Genomic DNA, 19,441 nt, shown 5'->3' on the forward strand with positions numbered 1-19,441 from the left:
AAACAAAACACTACTGAATAAATATTATAACGTCTTGTTTTTAAGCGTTCGTGTGTAACAGTTGTACAAATAGATCTCAAGTTACGACTTACGATACGTTGCACGTCAACTAATTTGTCGAAAATGCTTGATATTCAATACTGCAACTGAGTGTTTTAAGTAAATATTTTTGTTGGATTGAAATGTATCCGCGTCTACACATATATGGAGGGAGCTAAAATTACGGTTTTTTATTAGAATCATTTGCTTGTTAATTCCAAAATGATCCAACATTGGTATTTTTATGTAACCTGTAATTAAATAGATTTCTAGCAACTAAATATGCATAACATTCATTAAGAGTTAACGGATGTTTAAGCGATTCTAGCTTCAATAAGTTCATCGTAGAATTAATCGGAACTAGAAAGGAATTAACTGTCCTTAGATCAGTTAATCAGGTATCGTAATGTTATCTATAGCTTAAGATATACTTAGGTTGTCAGATTTTACAACGTTTATAACATTTGAAATGTCGCTTTACGTAATTTGGTCAGATTCCGCACTTGTAAGTGTAAAAAAATTTAATTACTTCTGCGCATTGAATGACTCTGGCCAATTTATTTGCCGTCAACTAGGTAGGTGTGCTGTGACTAAACGATTTTATATAGTCAGGGTCCTGGCAACAAACCTTACGTCAATTTTTAGTTTCTAAAGTTCTTGAAAACTATCGTTAATTTTTTTTTAAAGTTTAAACAGTCTGATTTAGTTTTTATGTATCCAACCAACTTACAGACTATTTCTCGCATAAGTATGTCTACCTGTCTCTTGTTATGTTCAAACCAATGCTAAAGGTGTGATTGTTGACAACTGAGTTGTAACGATAAGCCGATTCCCACGATAGAAATAGTCCATTTTAAGCAAGTCAAGCGAAATAATCATACTTGTTGACTTTTATTGTATCAGAAATCTGCGTAAGGTTTCTACTTCGACTGCATTTCCTTTGTTGATCACCGAATTTTAAACAATTACACATTTATAATAAGTGTTATTAATAAATCTAAAAAACCTCGAGTCAGTCAAATTTAATCAAGAGTCAAAACAAGTATGTTCTTGCTTTTATTAGGATTTTACTACGTGCGACATCTCTTGGCCAGTAGCGACTAGAAAGACATATTCTTAACTATCACTTAAATTCTTAAGCCCTATAAATCAAATTACAATGAAAGAAGCGAATAACTTGTACCTACTTAAATTAATAGAGATTATTTGATGTAAACGTTGTAAGCAATAGTATTAAATAATTTGGGTAATCACGACATCTATAGGCATTTCAAGCAAGTGTTTATCTAAATTACTAATGATATGTCACGCCATCTCGCGACAAACTGATAACTTTATAAAAACCATATATCTTAAAAGAAACTAGAGTTCTCCTTTTAAAATATAGATGGCATAGTTTCAGGTCATAAACTACTGATCTGAAATAATGGGTAATTTGATAACATTTGGTAACCACCCAATAGAAATTTAAATATTTATCTTAATGTAAATAATTAACTCTTCAGGGTATAACATTTTAATTTAATACTCCATAATTTCAAGCACATAATAATATATTATAATACAAAATATAATCAAATCAATTGTAATCAATCTGAAGAATATTATTAAAATAAAATTAACCTAAAAGAATTATGCCTGTCATGGATTTAATTAAATTTACATCATATTTACTTTCTAAAAATGGCACTAATAATACAATTTTATGGTCAAAATTATAACATAACATACATTTGTTTCTCTGAGTAATTCAAATGCAAAATTATTATCACCGCAGAAAAATATACCTTTTACTTTAAAAAACAATTAAAAATGGGTGCTGACCTGACCATATTATAAATAATTATTGTTTAAAACTATAAAAAATGGTATACTTTTAAAATATATTATGTATTTTATGAAAGTCAACATCTATTTAGATAAGCCTATAAAAGTTGTGATGTATTAACATTGTGTTCCAAATTTTAAATGATGTATAAAATTACTCTATATATTGCATATTACTACTAATTCACTCTTACGTATTTGAGTGTTTTATATCACTAAAATCTATAAATATTAGATAAAATGTGCTTTTTATAGGCACTGACCAATTCCATATGCCATGATCTATTACAATTTATTCAGCAAATTGCAGGCTACATATCTACTAGTAAGTATATTTGATACATTACAATTTCATCAAGCTAAAATATACAAACAGCATTTGCTCAACACTGGTGGACAATTTAATTTAAACCAACTAATAACCTATACTCAGTAGCAAGAATGTAACTTTATAAGTCAGTTACAATGCATGTTCTTAACAAAAAAATTTTCTCTGCTTAGGCTCCACATCACTATCACTATCTGAAAAACAAGTAGCAAAACCACTTTTGTCCCTTAATGAATCCTTTTTCAATGATTGTTTTTTAATACTTGTGATACACTTCTGTTGCGGTGCATCAGTATTTCTAATATTCTTCTTTACACATACAGGGCTCCCAACATTTATTACTGGACTAGAGCTTTCCTCGTTTGAGTTTATTTGTTCACATGTGTTTTCAATAAGCCTTTTACGACTCCTAGTTCTGTATACAAATCTTTCTGGTGAATTCTCTTTTCTATCGTTCTTTTTTTGAGGTGGTTTTCTTTTATTTTGTGTATTTTTAACCCGTCTAGGATAACGTGATGTAGCACTGCTGCCTGATTGAAAGGATTCATTTGCCAAGTGACCATTATTATTTTTTGAGATGTGTTTTTCATCAGTTGAATTTACAAATTTAAGCAAAGATGTGCTTTGGTTTATCCTTTTAGATTTTTCTTTATTGGAAACTGTGATTAGATTGATTACATTTTGAGATGAGTCTGTACTGTTATTCAAAACAGCAGATGCTTCCTCACCTGTGTTCATCGACTTGTTTACACAAACAATTACCTTGTTGCCGTCATCTACATTTTGTCCAGAACCTTGTATAGTAATCTTGTTAGTCCTTCTTCTAACCTTTCTAGGTGTTTTTTTAAGTTTAGTGGAACGAATATAGTTTGCTGTGAAGCCTGATACATCACTGTAGTCTTCATATTCACCATTACATACTTCATTTTTTGATTTCCTTTTTATTATTTCTTTTTTACTTCTACTCAGGTCACTATCTAATATTTTCATACTATCTTCACCTTGTTTAGCTTGTATCATTTCTTGACTTCTAATGCCATTAATAGCACTTTCATTTACAATTTCTACAGAAGAATCAAAGATTCCAGTAGTATTCATACTTTGTTGAAGACGCAAACTCCTTCTTAAGTTTTGTTGTTGAGATGGGGATTCCACCTTAGGTGTAGGTCTTGCAGTTTTATTTCTTCTAGTTAAGCTATTTTTATTAATTTTATTAATTCTTGGCTTTTTTGGTTTTGGTGTTGAAGTATTTTTTATATTAACTTCAATACCACTGCCTGATGAAATTGATTTACAGTTATTAACAACTCTCTTTAGGTTTTGCTGAGGAGTTTCAAAGTAAACATTCTGCTGTTTCTCAGATAAGTATGAATTATTATCTAGTAGGTTTTTCTTTTTCTTTTTAGGTGGTGAAACTTCATTTTCAACTGGAAGTGCATAATCTCTCGAACTGTGAGCCTCTGAAGTTTGTTTCTTCATAAGTTTATCATAGTCGTAGAGGCATGGAGCTCGTTTTGTATAAACCCAATAAGAAATCTCATCCATATTGTTCATAAAGGGATCTCTCGTAGGCAGGTTAAAGATAATGTCGGTTTGAATGAATTTACGTGGCTGAAAATCTTTGTTGTGCATTGACTGAGAAGAAGACGTCCCAGGCATTGGATGGGTGTCAGGCATATGCAGGTCCCTCGCATCATCAGTTCGTCGCTTCCGTTTGACCCTACACGCCGGTGACCAACATTTCCCGCCATTTTCTTCACATTCCATACACCTGGAATGGTTTTTATTATAATTAAAATTAAGACACATTAATAAGTATAAACAAATTTTTAACCATTGTTGCAACAATCGCAAAAAAGCTTGTACAAAAACAAGTAAGATTACTTACGTTTAATGTGGTTCAAATCAGAATTTTATAACAAAACATAACAATTTTACGAAATTAATAAAATAAAATACTTTAAATCGAATAAACACAACCTATGTACTCTTGTAATTTTGTATCAGTTGTATCAATAAGGTACCTTATATATATTATGAGCCAAGGCGATCAAAATCACAGAAAAAGAAAATTATATAAATCTTATTGTTTTCGTAGTAAATTCTAATACAAATTCACAAAATTATTAAATTCATAGTAAAGGAAAACTAAATATTTCTTGTGACATATGACACTCAAACGGAACACCAAGCAAGGCACAGAGTACAGAGTACAGACATGACTAGGGATGGCGATCTGAGATCGATTAATCGAAGAATCGATTTTTCGAGCAGAAAATATCGATTTTTTAAATCGATATGAAGTACTGTGTCGATTCACTGAATCGATATATCACCCTTGAAAATCGACATTCGATTTTTTCTGTTTTGGTATAAACCATACAATTATTTGCATTTAGTTGAATGTGCCTGAATTATAAGAGTGCTGCCGGTTAAAGAGTTAACTACTCATAAACTCGCGAGATGGCTGTATGTTTAGTATCCTTTACTCGCCTCTCTTTAATAAAAAAGTTACGTTTGTAGTCTTTGACTTTATGTATTTATAATCTGTGACGATTGATATTGCATTATTCATTTGTTGTTGTCGTTTAATGAATACTGTTATTAGCGTAATATAAGTATTTTCATGATTGATTTTCATCAGATTTTCATGTAGTGTTTGTTGCGAAATAATAACTAATTGAGAGTAGGTAAGTAAATAAGTAAAGCGCTTCTTATTTTTTACTTTGACGCTATTATTTTCAGTTTGTTCTGTTAGTTGTGATTATCATTTAAATTTACTTTTACACAGGAATAATCAGCATTGAAATAACTAATAAGTAATATGTGGAATTCTTATTGATGGAAGTGTTCATACTTCATTCACGATTACTTTATGTCCGATTATCTATTTATTGATAAGATATCGTTAATTGCAATATTAATCTTGTTTTTAGTAAAATTGATACAAATTTACATTGTTAACGCAAACTTGAAAAAAAGATCGATTTTTTAAGAATCGATTTTGTAGGCCTCGATTTTTTCGTGAATCGATTCATTAGACTACGATTCGAATCGATTTAAAAATCGATCTTTTTCGTAAAGAATCGCCATCCCTAGACATGACTATTGATAATAAAAGTAACAATAATGGAGAATGGAAGGTACCAATGCCAAGACACGCCACATTCGGCTTTATAAACATAATGGTTAGAATAATAACTAATGGGGCGTTCCCACGGAGCGTTAATCACGACAGTCAACTACGCTAGTCAACTGTCGTTCGTGACACTCACGAAAGTGTGAATTGATGAAACGTTCACATGGTTGGGGGATTTCGTGCCGTTCACGCTTCGTGTTTCGACTTAGTCATTATCGAAACATCCATATTCCTCCGGTACTATTCGCTATTAGACGGTATTCCTCCAAACTTGGATCATATAACACCTTTTCCATAGAATATAACGCCAAAAAACGCGTAGTTTCACTGTCGTTAAACTTAATTCCACGTTGTTGTGACGACATCTTGGCTTCACGAACGGTATATCACGACTGAAAATCAAACACGTTTGATCTATCCACGCTTGAGTCGTGCGCCGTTCCTCACGAAAGCAAATTTAACGCCTATGCGTTCACACAGAAGTGTATTTCACGAAAGCGTGGTTGACTATCGTGATTAACGCCTCGTGGGAACGCCCCTTTAGGCATAATTGGATTGCCTCGGAAAAAAGGTCAAAGTATTTTAATTACGCCATATTAATAAGCTTTTAATATGAAGTTTTGACGTGACAACGTCTTATAATTCTATGGAACCGGCTGCACGCACGAAAAGACATGACTCATGTGGCGTTACCTCTGAGGCGTTCCATTAAGGGCTTGAAGTGCAAGCGAGAGCACTCGTTCCGTGCTCTCGCTTGCACACAAGAATTGACATAATTGTATTTATGGGTACAAATAAATGTAACTTGATCAATTCAATTGTGATTTGCATTTACCTACTATTACTATCTATATCCATACAAAATATCTATTAAACAAATAGACGTTGTCACGTTCAATTATCGTCAGTAAACCGACTTTACAGACAACCTATATTTTTTTGAAGTTCTTGAGGCGCATGAGGGTATTTTTTTATATTATTATTAATAATATTAGCGTCACAAAGATGTGCAGCGTTTTTGTCTAAGAAAAGAGAGAGAGTAATTGAGAGAGAGTGAGAAAGGGCGAACGTAGCATGAAGCAAATAGCCATGAAACGAGAGTAGGGAGCAAGCAAGTGAGAAAGATCGAGAGATTGAGTGAGATGAATCATTCACAGTAAAATGGTGCGAGAAGTGGGAAAGAGCTTTAGTGAGAAAGATTTTGAGAGAGAGTAAGAGAGATCGAGAAAAAATACATGCTATTGGTTGCTGTATTCGTTTAGTAGTTACATATTAGAACTTTAGCTGATGGAAATTCTGTCGAATAACGTCTTGTGCAGTAAAGCCAGATGTTTATTTATTTATATTACCATTAGCACGTATACAGTGTGTAAACAATCTGAATATAGATACTAAAATAAATGGTGGTTATATACTGGTAGGTACATGATCATCTATTAGGGCTTTTACCTTAGTAATAATTAATTTACAAAGAAGTTTCACTTCTAACATGTGTACTTTGTACGCACACACTTTTTTTTTACAAAATAGCAGTTCTGCCACTTTAGTAACTTTCTTTTAACATTAGCTATAGCGTATAGATTGTCTAATCTATATGGTGAATTTTTAATGTTTTGACTTTTGAATCTATCTGATCTGACCAGAGACAACACTGACAATATTTTTTGCGGGTAAATTTATTAAGCGATTGCTCTTTTGTTTTGTTTCATTAATGCAATTCTTTTATTATGCTATGATTATAAAATGAACAATTTACAAAGTGTAATTGATCGTCAGCTAGGCATTTGTAAGTATAATTGTATTATATTAACATTAAGATATATGAAGTATTAAGTATTCGCAATAACCTATAGCTTTGTTTTATTATTTAGATGGTCGGTTTAACTACGATAATATTCTGAAACGGTTCGTGGTTTACGAGGATGAGTCTTATTATGGACTGCAGAGCAATGCTCAGGCTGCCAATTTCGATCAAGACTCACCTATATTTGCTTGTCGCTTCTCAGAAGCTTCAGGTTATGAACACATAGTAGCACTGGCAGATGAAGACGGTCAGGTTACTATTCAGGTAATTTAATTTTTACAAAGTTTTCTACGACATATGGTGTGATAGAATTATGTTAAATAAATGTATCTTAGTATTGTCTTTTATTGACATAACCTTTAGGTTAAAAAGTGTTTTCTTTAAATGTATCTTGTTTATGTTATGCTGTATAGTTTGATAGTTATTTAAATTCAATTATGACAATTTGTTAAATTTGTGTAATTATCTCTGGAAAATGTTATAGAAGGAGAAGGATCTATCGAAATATATTTAATTAATATATAAATGTCATTTATCCATTATGAATATTTATAGTAATTATTATGAATTGTGTTTTAGGATACATCAACAGCATCAAAAGCTAATTCTTTGGAAGGGTTTCAATGTCATGATAATGCTGTTTTTGATTTAGCTTGGATGCCTAAACACATGAATTTTGTCACAGTTTCAGGTAAGGGTTACCATTAACCACATAGATAAAACTACTATAACTATAAACTTTGCTTGAGGATCAAGCCATATGTGACAACTCATTGGTCTAGTGGTTAGTACCCCTGACTGCTAATCCATGGGTCCCGGGTTCGATCCCCGGCTGAGACAAACATCGATGTGATGAGCATTTGGTGTTGTGCTTAGGTCTTGGGTGTTTAAATATGTATTTATATGTCTATCTATCTATAATTTGTATGTATATCCGTTGCCTAGTACCCATAACACAAGCTTCACCAGCTTAGCATGGGACTAGGTCAATTGATGACTTATGAATATATTTTTAGAGTCCTAAAATTACATTTTCTGAAATCATAATTAGTTTGGAATATATTGGCTCCCAGTGAAAGTCTTCCCTAGGAGATTCATGGACATTGAAATATTTATAATGATTTATTATCCTCCTTTGCGATGGCTGCACTTTATAGCTGTTCTGTAAGCTCTTTTGCACCTTTATTATATAATGGAAAGGAATTAAAATATTAAAGGGTAAAATATATAACTCATTTAATTTGTTGTATATTTCTATTAACTTTTTGACACTTTCCATTTTAACAAAATAAAGGCTTAATTGTTTCTACCGGCATCTTATATGTTGTTGCAAGTTTTGTAACAATGTCTTATTACATTTTCCTCAAACAAATTTTTTTTCTAGATAGTTCTGCATCATATTATAAAGTAATTTTTACCTACATGATATAATAGTCTAACTACAATATACAATTTAAACATGAGAAAATTCTAATAAATGATGTGCTTGCAAATCTTATGTTATTTGGAAAATTTCACTCTTTGCCTTGTTATATATATATAATATATATATTATATAATAATATAGTATAACTAGTGAACCCGACAGACGTTGTCCTGCATGATATTTCAAGCAAATAATTTTGAAAACTTTAAAAGTACCGACTGCAGCCCCATCTGGCGGGCTGATTTGTGAATCTAAACCATTCCCAGATCCCCTTGAACACACACAAAAAATTTCATCAAAATCGGTCCAGTCGTTTGAGAGAAGTTCAGTGACATACACACTCACAGAAGAATTATATATATAGTATATAATAAGTGTGATATTTCTTTGTTATAGGTGACCACACGGCTAGCCTGTGGAATGTTGCAGAATCTGCACCTAGACGTGTAGTTTTATTCACTCACCACACGCGTTCTGTAAAAACAGCCGTGTTCCGACCGGAAGAACCAGCCGTGTTCGCGACGGGCGCTCGAGACGGTCGAATCCTTATTTGGGATGTTCGAGCTAACAATCAACCTTCTGTAGTAGTTAAGCCCGATAACTGCTTAGTAAACTGCCACTCTTTAAGTTTTACACCCAAAACCCCCGGATCACACTCTAAGAGAGCTCGCCTCGATCCCCACCGTGCTATATCAGTCACTGGTCTCGTTTTCCAAGATGACCAAACGCTCATCTCATGTGGAGAATGCGATGGAATTATCAAAGTGTGGGACCTACGCAAGAATTACAGTGTACACAGAAGGGAGCCCCTTCCGAAACACGCTATACCGTACTGCGGAATGTCCACTAAAAATGGTTACACGAATCTTATCATCGATAACGCTAGAATGCGTCTTTATGCAAGTTGTATGGATAATTATATTTACTGTTTCAATATATCCACTTATAACACCATACCTGAGCAAAGATACAGGGGACACGAAAACAGTACATTTTACATTAAGACTAGTTTAAGTCCGGACAGTATGTATCTTGTCAGTGGAAGTAGCGACAAAAATGCCTATATTTGGAATGTCAAGTATTCTGACCCGATCGTTAAACTAACTGGGCACTGGGCTGAAGTGACTTGCGCTGCTTGGTGCCAGAAGGGCGACGTAAAAATCGTGACATGCAGTGATGATGCTCGCCATAAAATTTGGAGAATCGGACGCGAGTGCCTCGAAGACGATGTGAAATATGAGGGTAAAGCTGAAATCGTCCCACGCAGAGATATCTCTCACCCGGATCTATGGAAGGCTAGGCATATTGACTTGACACCGAATTCTCTAAAGAGAAGATTAGGCAGTAACAGGTCGAGTTCGCAGAGCCCAAAGCGTATGCGAACAGAAAGTACGGGAAGAAAAACAAAACGATGCCTTACAGACCTCATGAACGCGTCTAAAGGTGACGAGTCTCTAGCTAAGAGACTTAGACCAGATGTTATTCCTGAAGAGGAAGAGCCAAAGTTATTGCCAGCGGGTTCTAAACGCCACTTAAACGATGATAGAGATAGTGGGAAGAAGGTTTATAATTCAGATCCAATCCCAACGGCAAGCGAGTGCTATATTGCGCAAGCTAGTTGTTCTTTTACCACTCCCACCAAGAATTATGAAAAAAAATCCTGCAAACTTCTTTCGCCAAAAAGCCCTAAAGCTATTTCGCCATCTACAATGTCAAACAGAACTCCAGTCAAAGTCACCCCAAGCAAAGTTAGAATTATCTCTTTCTCCACTCCTACAGAAAATTTGCCTAATTACGTTCTGACTGGTGAAGCACCGCATCTAAGCCTAATGTCACCGGTGAAGAAAAAACAGGATACGACAAATTGGTTGACACTGATGGTTCGACAGAAGAAAGGAAAAGTGGAAGACAAAGTTCAAGTTACGTCAGCACCTCTTAGTCCAAAAGACCAAAACACACCAACGAGAAGAAACTCAGCCACAGAAAGACTGCCAAAAACAAACAAACATGGGACACTACTTAAATATTTTAGTGTTTCCAGACGAGAGAACTGATTAGAATAAGTTTATAATCTATTTTATCTATAGACAACTAGTTAGTGTCTCATCTATGAATGGACTTAAGCTATGTCAGAACTGATACAGACATACTCGAGCCCAAAAACGATGTTTTTTGAATGGTTTAATGAATAATACAGTATGAGGCGAATTTTTGTAAACTAGTTCCTTATACGCCTTAAGTTAATTGTTTTTATATTTAGGACGCCAATAAATAAACATAAAAAAATTTCAAGTTTTATTACTCCTATAAACCACCCATGATACTCACATAGAACAATTAGTAAATTTCTGCTCTTCGTATGGTAGGGTTTATAACACCCGGACACACCTCCCAAAAAAATGAAAGTACAGAACAAACAAACTACCCCGGGGTTGATACCACACTCGCTCGCAGTGGAGAATCCCCCTCTGGGCATCCTCCGGGACGCTCAGCACGCAGGCCGCCCTTCGTATTCTGGGGGCGCAACTCTTCGCTCTACGACCAACATAGGTTAATTACTAATCGTTCTCGGGGCAAACATACCAACCAACAAAGGCCGCCCTTCCACACGTGCCGTGGACTTCATAAATGTTTGCCATCATCCACGCTGTGCACTATCAATTATAGACTGCACAGAAAGAACAACGCCCGGCTTCTCACCGAGAGTTAGATATTCTCCCCGGCTGATACTTCCTACCTCTCCTACTTGGGGTACAAATTGTAACATTAATTAGTGCCGCGGGCGGGAGTTTTCGTGTACGTCAGGAGAAGAGAGCATATCTGTTCTCGTCAACTCGGGACGCTTGAAGGGACTGGCCTATCTAACCTTTGGCTGTGCGTAGACTGCGATGACCATCCGCAATTCTACGCGTGCCTGTATAGGTCCCATAGTGGAGAAGACGAAACTGACCGACTCATCGAGCACATCTCAGTTCTCACCTCTGGGCGGGGAGCTCCTTTCGCTTGACCGTATTCAACAAAGCGCGATTCGAATCATGCATCTTCTACCGCATTTACCATGGGAGTGTTCAGAGGAAATGTTCGTACTAATACCTGTAGCTGATTTTCATCATCGGACGTCAAGGAAGAATACATAATACCATCCGAATCACCTCGACGTTCGACGTACCAATCCTTAAAAGACCGGCAACGCACTTGCGAGCTTTCTGGCACTGTCAGTGTCCATAGGCAGCGGTAGCACTTAACATCAGATGAGCTTCCTACCCATTTCCCTCTATTTACATAAAAAAACGTTTTCCCAACCCATCGACATTTAGAATACGCAAACCCAGTATGGAATCCTTATTATTCCATCTATGAAAAAAGAGTCGAGATTGACCAAAGGCCAGGTCTCTTCGCTCATGCAATACATTTGATTTCCCTGTAACGCGTAATAACATCGGGTTTCGTGCCTCTATACTTAAAATGTGTAATTTCTATAAAGGTGCGTATCCATTTGAGGCAGACTCGGGGCGAGGCAGCCGCTCGATCCGAGGCCGCACAAGTGGAGACGCTGCCTCAACTTGAGGCACGCCCCGCCATGAGGCAAATTCGATGCCGCGAGCCGAGCCATATTTTGTCGGTTTTTTTGGCGCGCTCAAAGAAGCCTCAGTCCGAGCCGTGCACTTGGTGGAGACGGGCGTGTCGCCTCAGGTCGCAATGGACAACGAAACTGCAGTTAAATTAATAAAATTATACGAGTTCCATCGTGTTCTTTGGGATCCGTTAAATAATAACTATTACAACAAAAATGCTAAGCTAAGATGCGTGGAACGATATTAGTTCAAAGTTGGGGATTCCAGTGGACGCTGTAAAAAAGAAGATTACTAGTCTCACAGGCTCATACCGACGAGAAAAATCAAGACACAAAAATAGTCGTACTTTACCTTACACTAGTTTCGGATCTAGGCGAGGCGACATGCCTCACCTTGATCCGCAACGTGCCTCGAGCCTATGCCTCGGAGTGAGCAGCCTCGGTTTGCTTCAAGTCGAGGCTGCTCGGCCTGAGGCTGCTCTAATGGATACGCACCTTAACACTCACCTTTTCAGTTGATATGTTTTCGTGCCACTCACTGCTTTCAAGCTCCTTTAAATATCGTTTTTGGAATTGTTTTGTATTTGTGTACCTACTATAAAGTGCTGTTTAAATTCTCGTGTCTATTATTGTTCTTTTCAGTTGTTACCCATACTTTTATTAATAAAAACTTATGTGTGAATTTAAGGACACTTAGGGTCTGTTTCACAATGTATGGATAAAGTACCAAATAGCTATGCCACACATAAATTATTTGGCAGATAAATTGTGCAATTTGACATTCATCGGACTCATAACTTATGATGGACTTTATGTGACGAATAGCGTTATCTGACAGTCGTGAAACGCAACAATAGTGTTTATTCTACCAATAAGTAATAAATAGCTAATTTGGAACTTATGTAGAACTTATCCGTACATTGTGAAACCAACCCTTATATTTTGTCTACATATCTTGTATTTGTGATATGTCTGTTGTATCCTTATGTATCCAAATTTCTATCATAATCATACCTCCGACTTAGATTCTACTCTTAATTATACATGCGTATTCAACATGGTTCGAGTTTAAGGTTTATATATTTTTTTAAATTCTTAATAAATGTCTTAATGTAAGAGCTCGTTCCCACTATGTAGTCGGCCGACTATTGTGAACAGAGGCGCCGATACACGATAAGGAATCGTCCCGACAGACGACATAGTGGGAACGAGCTCTAACTGTACATTTATATTCTTGAAATCTGTATTCAATAAATGTCGCTTTCAAATCAAAACTACTCTCGCTAGCGCCGCTACGCTAGGGGGCGCTAAAACATGTTTCTGTTTAACTTTTAATTTGTACTAATAATTCGCTAATCGTTCTATTACCTTAAGGCCTAAGGGGTACTGTCTGAAATAAAACAAGGGTGAAGATGTGCCATTGCTCACTCTTTATTACGCTTGTTAATTCAATATATAAAAACAAAATATAAATTATCTTGTAAAATATCACCAGTGATTGTTGAACGCTGCGCCGCTTTAAGCCCCTGCTTGAATACTTGCATAAAAATAATCGAGCGATGCTCAGGGACAGGGGCTCGAGCGGCGCAAGCGCAGGCGTCAGTGTGACGTCGGTCGTAGCAAGAAATCATAACACAATATTAAGAAAATTAACAAATGAGCCGCCTCCGCCATACAATTTGTTATACCTACTACATCTAAGACTGCACTTACCCTACACTTAACACTATGTACATACAATCTTTATCCAAGCGATTTAAAAAAAAGTCTTAGTACTTTTATCGTATTAATTTGAAAATTTGTTAAATGTCTTTATCATTAAATTCACTGAATTCACTCGCACCACATTTTTTTTCTTATTTTATAACGTTTTAGTTTTGGTTTAGGTATAACACAACAAAGAGTAACAGATATTTTAGCCCTGCTAAATAAACTAACATAAGTTACAACTAGGTACAACCGATAATCTTGATACTTGTACGAACCACGCGCGCCACTCCGTCCACACCCCCATTCCCCATCCGACCCGAGCACTCGCGTCGCGTTTCCGTTTCCCAAAACTTACAAAACCCTTTTAAAAAGCGGGAATCGAAACGACTGTAAAAAATACTATGTATAAAGGACGCCATATTGCACAAAAGGCGCGGCGGGTTCGTATCAATTGACAAAACTGTTAAAACATTTCGTATTCTATAAAGAAATCACGTTGCATGGCTCGAGATTTTGTGTTAAATGAAAGGAGAGAAATACAAGAGGTGAGGTTTTAACACAAACAGCCAGCGTATCAGTCGCAATTCGAGATCAAATAGCGAGGCAATTGACGCCTCGCGTGACCGCGTCCATGCTTGGGGCCGAGCGCACCTCGCGTTGGGGCTCTTTGCGCCCCGCCCGGGGCTCACCGCTCCCCGCTTGGACCACCGATTATAACATACCATCCGTCAAGTCTAATTTAAATTACTCGTTATGTAACTAACAATGGCTTCGTACAAAATCCACCGCTTACTGGTATCACTGAAACTGTCACAGTTTCCGTCATAATTGGAAGTTTGACGAGCGATACACGCATCCCGTTATACTATAACAGTTTAAACACAGTATTCAAAATGAGTAAATACTTCCAAAAACTACGTAGTGTCGGCGGGTCGACCCGGCGCGCGACTAACATCTATCAGTAAGTTTGTACTTTGATCATTATTAGTGTAGAGGAACTAACACTGGAGCGATCTCGATTCGATACAATGATATGAAAGTCGAATAGTCAGCAGTCGTCCGGCGCACGCGACGGTCGCATTGTTTCGTGCGAACGTCGCTTACTAACACTGTGTATACGACATATAGTTTATTGCGCTAACGGATAAGTATAGACTAAATAGAGGCGGGCGATGTTTCGCACGAAACGGGCGGAATCCTGTGTCCGGCCGCCGGCGCGACGCGTCACGGCGGGCCCAGTGGGGGGTTGGTACGATCCTTGGGAAACTGTACTGATTGCGAGCGACTCGCAATTTCTGAAAATAAAAATAAGAGGTGTGTCAAAATTGTAAAAGTTCTAGGAAATTACAAGATACTATGTAGGGCTAGTATTGTTTTTTTTATACACGGGCAGGAGGATCACCTGATGTTAAGTGATACCCCGCCGCCCATGGACACTCTCCATGCCAAGTGTGTTTTGCCGGCCTTTTAAGAATTGGTACGCTCTTTTCTTGAAGGACCCTAAGTCGAATTGGTTCGGAAATACTTCAGTGGGCAGCTGGTTCCATAAAGTGGTGGTGCGTGGCAAAACTGCCTTGAAAAACGCTCTGTTGTGGAACGGAGGACGTCGAGGTGATACGGGTGGAATTTCGTATTCTGCCTTGCCGTCCGATGATGAAACTCAGCTGCAGGTATTAATCCAAACAACTCCTCGGAACTCTCTCCATTGTAAATGCGGTAGAAGATGCAGAGTGAACCCACATCTCTACGCAACGCCAAAGGATCAAGCTGCTCGGAGAGGGATTGGTCCGAACCGGTCTTCGTTGAATACGGTCAAGTGGAAGGAGCTGGTACTGGGGAGATCCCGCCCAGAGGTGAGAACAGTACTCCATGTGGGGCCGAATTTGCGCTTTATACAGTAAATTACAGATATAAAATGTAAATCTGTTTAGCAAACTGGATCAGTGAAAATACAGAAAAATATATATCCCACCGGGGGGAAGGGGATTTGCGGGGTTACGCTCAAAATGCGGGTCATAATTATGTTTACCAGCAGTGTGCTCGAGTCTGGGGACACGCGCGGCTCACCAACAGAAGACAGAGAGTTCTCCGCCGTGCGCGCCACCAACCGCGCGCCATGATCGCACGCCACCACCGCCCACTTTTAACTGAAAAACAAATTTATATTTGTTAATGTATATAGTAATGTATTATAAGTTAATAAATAAAACAAAGAGTATAAACAGTGTAATAAGGATACTTAATATGAACGCAATTTTGTTCAGCACTTTATATAAAAGGGTTCGTGGTTAATCACAGGCTAAAAATAGAAATGTATTAAAGTTTAGCCACGACATTTGACACTTACGATAAATTATGGTTTTATTTTACGAGCGACCAACAACATGCCAACCCCAGCTTACAATCTTGCATATAAACATATGTTTAAAATTGCCTATTCACGCGTTGTGGCACTAATAATGTATACCTGTCAAAATTATTCACCTACACGTCTTTCCAGAGATGTCACCCATATCTCAAAAACTACTGAACCGATTTTATGAATGTAGACTAATCCTTAAGTTGGATGATTAAATTCATAAGGTCCTCAACCTCCGGTTTGCAAGAAATTTGTGGACAAAGATACATCTATGAAATATAGATGACGTACTTGGAAGTCCGTATGCTATATTATATGAGCTTGGAAGTACGTACATAGATCATCGTACTCAAATAATCAGTTCCCAATACATATATACAGGTCTAACTGATAACATCCTTAATTTTAAAGTCGGATAAAAATCACCTGAATTTCAGTCGCGAAAACAGCACTTGCCGTAACATTTTCCATATAATTTAAAAAGTTTCCGTGTTTTTATTCCTCCGGTAACCAAACTATATAAAAACGAAATCTCTTTATAAGCTGTTATAGTTTTTGTTACCATTCCCAAACGATAAATATTAATTAACGTTTTAATAGACCTTAGAACTCCCCTATGACTGTATAGAAATATAGTTATCTGATTTTCAATTAAAAAGGGTGAGTTGACAATCGATATCAATAATGCATCTTATGTTCGTAGTACAGTGAGGTGTAGAGTGCGCGCGCATCACGGCCATTGAGTGGCGGGAGTCCTCATTGAGGACACCGGGCATAGGATAGCAGGACCCCATGTATGTGTACGCGAAATCGATTTTACTATGACAAAGGATTTACTATCAAAATGTCGCCGGCTAATTTCGTCTACTCTAGTTAGAAGTCGACTATTTCGATATTTAATTGTCATCTATATCTGTTAGTTATCTTGAGTTAATCATGGTTTGCGGATTTGTATGTATAAAATGAAAATAAATAAATCAGTGGCGCTACAACCTTTTTAGGTCTGGGCTTGTATCTGTTTCATGATAATTTGTTAATCTAATAGATGTGTGCCTGCATGTGCTTGACGCACACCGTCGACTTTTTGGGTCTAAGGTAAGCCGGTTTCCTCACGATGTTTTCCTTCACCGTTTGAGTGAATGTTAAATGAACATTCAAAGAAAGTCCATTGGTGCACAGCCAGGGATCGAACCTACGACCTCAGGGATGAGAGTCGCACGCTGAAGCCACTAGGCCAACACTGCTCCATGCTGGATTTGTATGTATACCTTCATAATTAAAAAAGGTTATTAGCCTGTTTTTAGCCTCCATTATATTTACTGCATATATTTGTGTGGTGTAAGCGCGACGACGTACGAATTTTGGAATTCAATTACAATGTGGACTTTTAGGTATCAGATTTTATTACGATGGAATAATATCAATACAAATAATACAGCCAACTTTTTAAACAGTTAATGATTATATATTGACACCTTATTCTTTTGCATTATAATAGGTTTCCATTGTGAACTTAAGGTGTATTGCTCGTAAAGTAGAACCCGCATGTAAGGTCACTGACCCCGAGATAAGCGTTACTTTTTAATTTTGTGTTTTCAGAACTGGAAAAGTCTCTTGAATGTTACAAAAACTTGTTAATTTCAGACCAAAATACTGCTGACTATTGTTACGTTTGAAGATGGCGCGGGCGTATCGATATGTAAACCGATTTAATAAAAAGAGACTTAAATTACAATATAGCATATTAACAACACAATTAAAATGTTTTAGCAGAAACCGATACTCTTTGATCTTATCTTCTTCTAGTGTGTCATGGTGTCACTAGCATACCTGGATATTTAAAATATTGTTTTGGAAATAATAGCCTATGTGTATTATGTGTGCAACTATGTTGAGTTTTGTTACAAACTTTTAATTATCATGTTCATTCTCATATCTGTAAAAATATAATACATATGTTTTCGTAATGGTATATACCTATACGAATATAATCATACTGAGGTTATTTATGTATTTTATAAAGAATGTAAAGAAGTATAGATTATGTATTAATGGGCATTTTAATTAGTGTTCATTCATTGATGCTTTTATGCAGGGAATATTAATTGAAATGCTTCATGCTTAGAATCCCATAATGCGAATATTATTTCATTCAATATATTGAATAGACAGAGGTATTATTTCAAATCCATAGCAAGACTTGTAAAAATAAATATAATTTATTTTATGATTTAATTTTTATTACTTACTTACACACTTTCTTTACATAAAATAGTCGAACAAATAACAAGCCTGAAAACGTCATCTCACAACCCCCGTGGCATTATAAATACATACGGCGTTTAGCCTGGAAAACCTGGGTTCGATTCTCAGCGAGCAGTAAAGAAAAATTCAAAGATAAATGTTAAATAGTGTCTGCCGTACGCCCCGTTGAGATGTTTTGGAATTGCATACATCGTCCAGTCACAGTCTATTTATTAAATTAAGTGAACTAAATAAAATAATGACGCAACTAAGAATAACAAGTCCGCATAATTGCACGCAAGAGTAATTAAAAATTAACATATAAAAATGTCGGATTGAGTGCGGGGATAGCATGTGGCATGTACGCCATGCAGTGTGGGAAAGTACGCATATGCGGACACATTGTGTGTCACCTCGGTTAATACATATCAGACATTCTCTTAGGAATAAACTATACATTTTAAAGAAAATATGCTTTTATACTTATAAATGTTGAAGCAATGGCGCTGGTATCAGCTGCCGTTTTCATTATAATTTAATAACATCAAAGTCCATATTCATTATTATTTTCGACCATTAAATAGTCGTTAATTTATAGATCTAGCAACATTACTACAGACTATCAAAAAGTCGGTTAATCTGTAGATTTATTAATATTGGCAAATCAATTATAACTGTGTTTAACAAATTTGACTTTGATGTTATTAAATAATGATGGCAGCTGATACCAGCGCCATTGCTCCGACATATATTTTAAGGGAAGTTAAAACCGGGAATTGAGTTAATGGAGCGTGGCATATGTAGCCAAGAAATCTCAAACGAGGCTCGACTGGCCGTACTTAGATGAGAGCTTATCTCGACGTATATACGGGAGTGAATGTTGAGTGTGGCAGAAAAAGAAACTAGAAAAAATTCCGTGGAAATGGTAACATTGCGTGATAGGATAAGTAATACGTGAGCAGTGTGGTATAAAAGAGGACGTTATGAAAAG

General features: G+C 36.4%; 3 protein-coding genes across 5 annotated transcripts in view; 1 reads left to right on the plus strand and 2 right to left on the minus strand.

Moving 5' to 3' along the window:
• Window positions 1-1,576: 1,576 nt before the first annotated feature.
• On the minus strand, window positions 1,577-4,391 carry LOC125055251. Of its 2 annotated transcripts, none has more exons than XM_047657630.1 (2): window positions 4,219-4,391; window positions 1,577-3,965 (listed from the first exon to the last, which is right to left on the minus strand). In XM_047657630.1, exon 2 carries the CDS (start codon window positions 3,959-3,961, stop codon window positions 2,342-2,344), a length of 1,620 nt encoding a protein of 539 aa, XP_047513586.1. In that variant the 5' UTR covers window positions 3,962-3,965; window positions 4,219-4,391; the 3' UTR covers window positions 1,577-2,341. The 2 variants fall into 2 exon arrangements, with proteins under 2 accessions (XP_047513586.1, XP_047513585.1); XM_047657629.1 differs by having other exon boundaries at window positions 4,083-4,391.
• Window positions 4,392-6,957: 2,566 nt separating this feature from the next.
• On the plus strand, window positions 6,958-10,843 carry LOC125055436 (protein lethal(2)denticleless). The gene is made up of 4 exons (XM_047657900.1): window positions 6,958-7,119; window positions 7,205-7,401; window positions 7,717-7,828; window positions 8,960-10,843. Exons 1-4 carry the CDS (start codon window positions 7,077-7,079, stop codon window positions 10,615-10,617), a joined length of 2,010 nt encoding a protein of 669 aa, XP_047513856.1. The 5' UTR covers window positions 6,958-7,076; the 3' UTR covers window positions 10,618-10,843.
• Window positions 10,844-13,544: 2,701 nt separating this feature from the next.
• The window catches only part of LOC125055029, a 46,791-nt gene continuing 40,894 nt past the window's right edge, over window positions 13,545-19,441 (minus strand). The window contains exons 7-8 of one of the 2 annotated variants that reach the window (XM_047657229.1): window positions 15,877-15,994; window positions 13,545-15,142 (exon numbers count right to left, since the gene is read on the minus strand). In XM_047657229.1, the coding sequence (XP_047513185.1) occupies window positions 15,911-15,994 (84 nt within the window). In that variant the 3' untranslated portion in view covers window positions 13,545-15,142; window positions 15,877-15,910. Of the gene's footprint in view, window positions 15,143-15,876; window positions 15,995-19,441 lie in introns of those variants that run through there. The other variant, XR_007117813.1, reaches the window with a different exon arrangement.

Source organism: Pieris napi, chromosome 13 (assembly GCF_905475465.1).
Source record: "Pieris napi chromosome 13, ilPieNapi1.2, whole genome shotgun sequence".
Classification (NCBI taxonomy): domain Eukaryota; kingdom Metazoa; phylum Arthropoda; class Insecta; order Lepidoptera; family Pieridae; genus Pieris; species Pieris napi.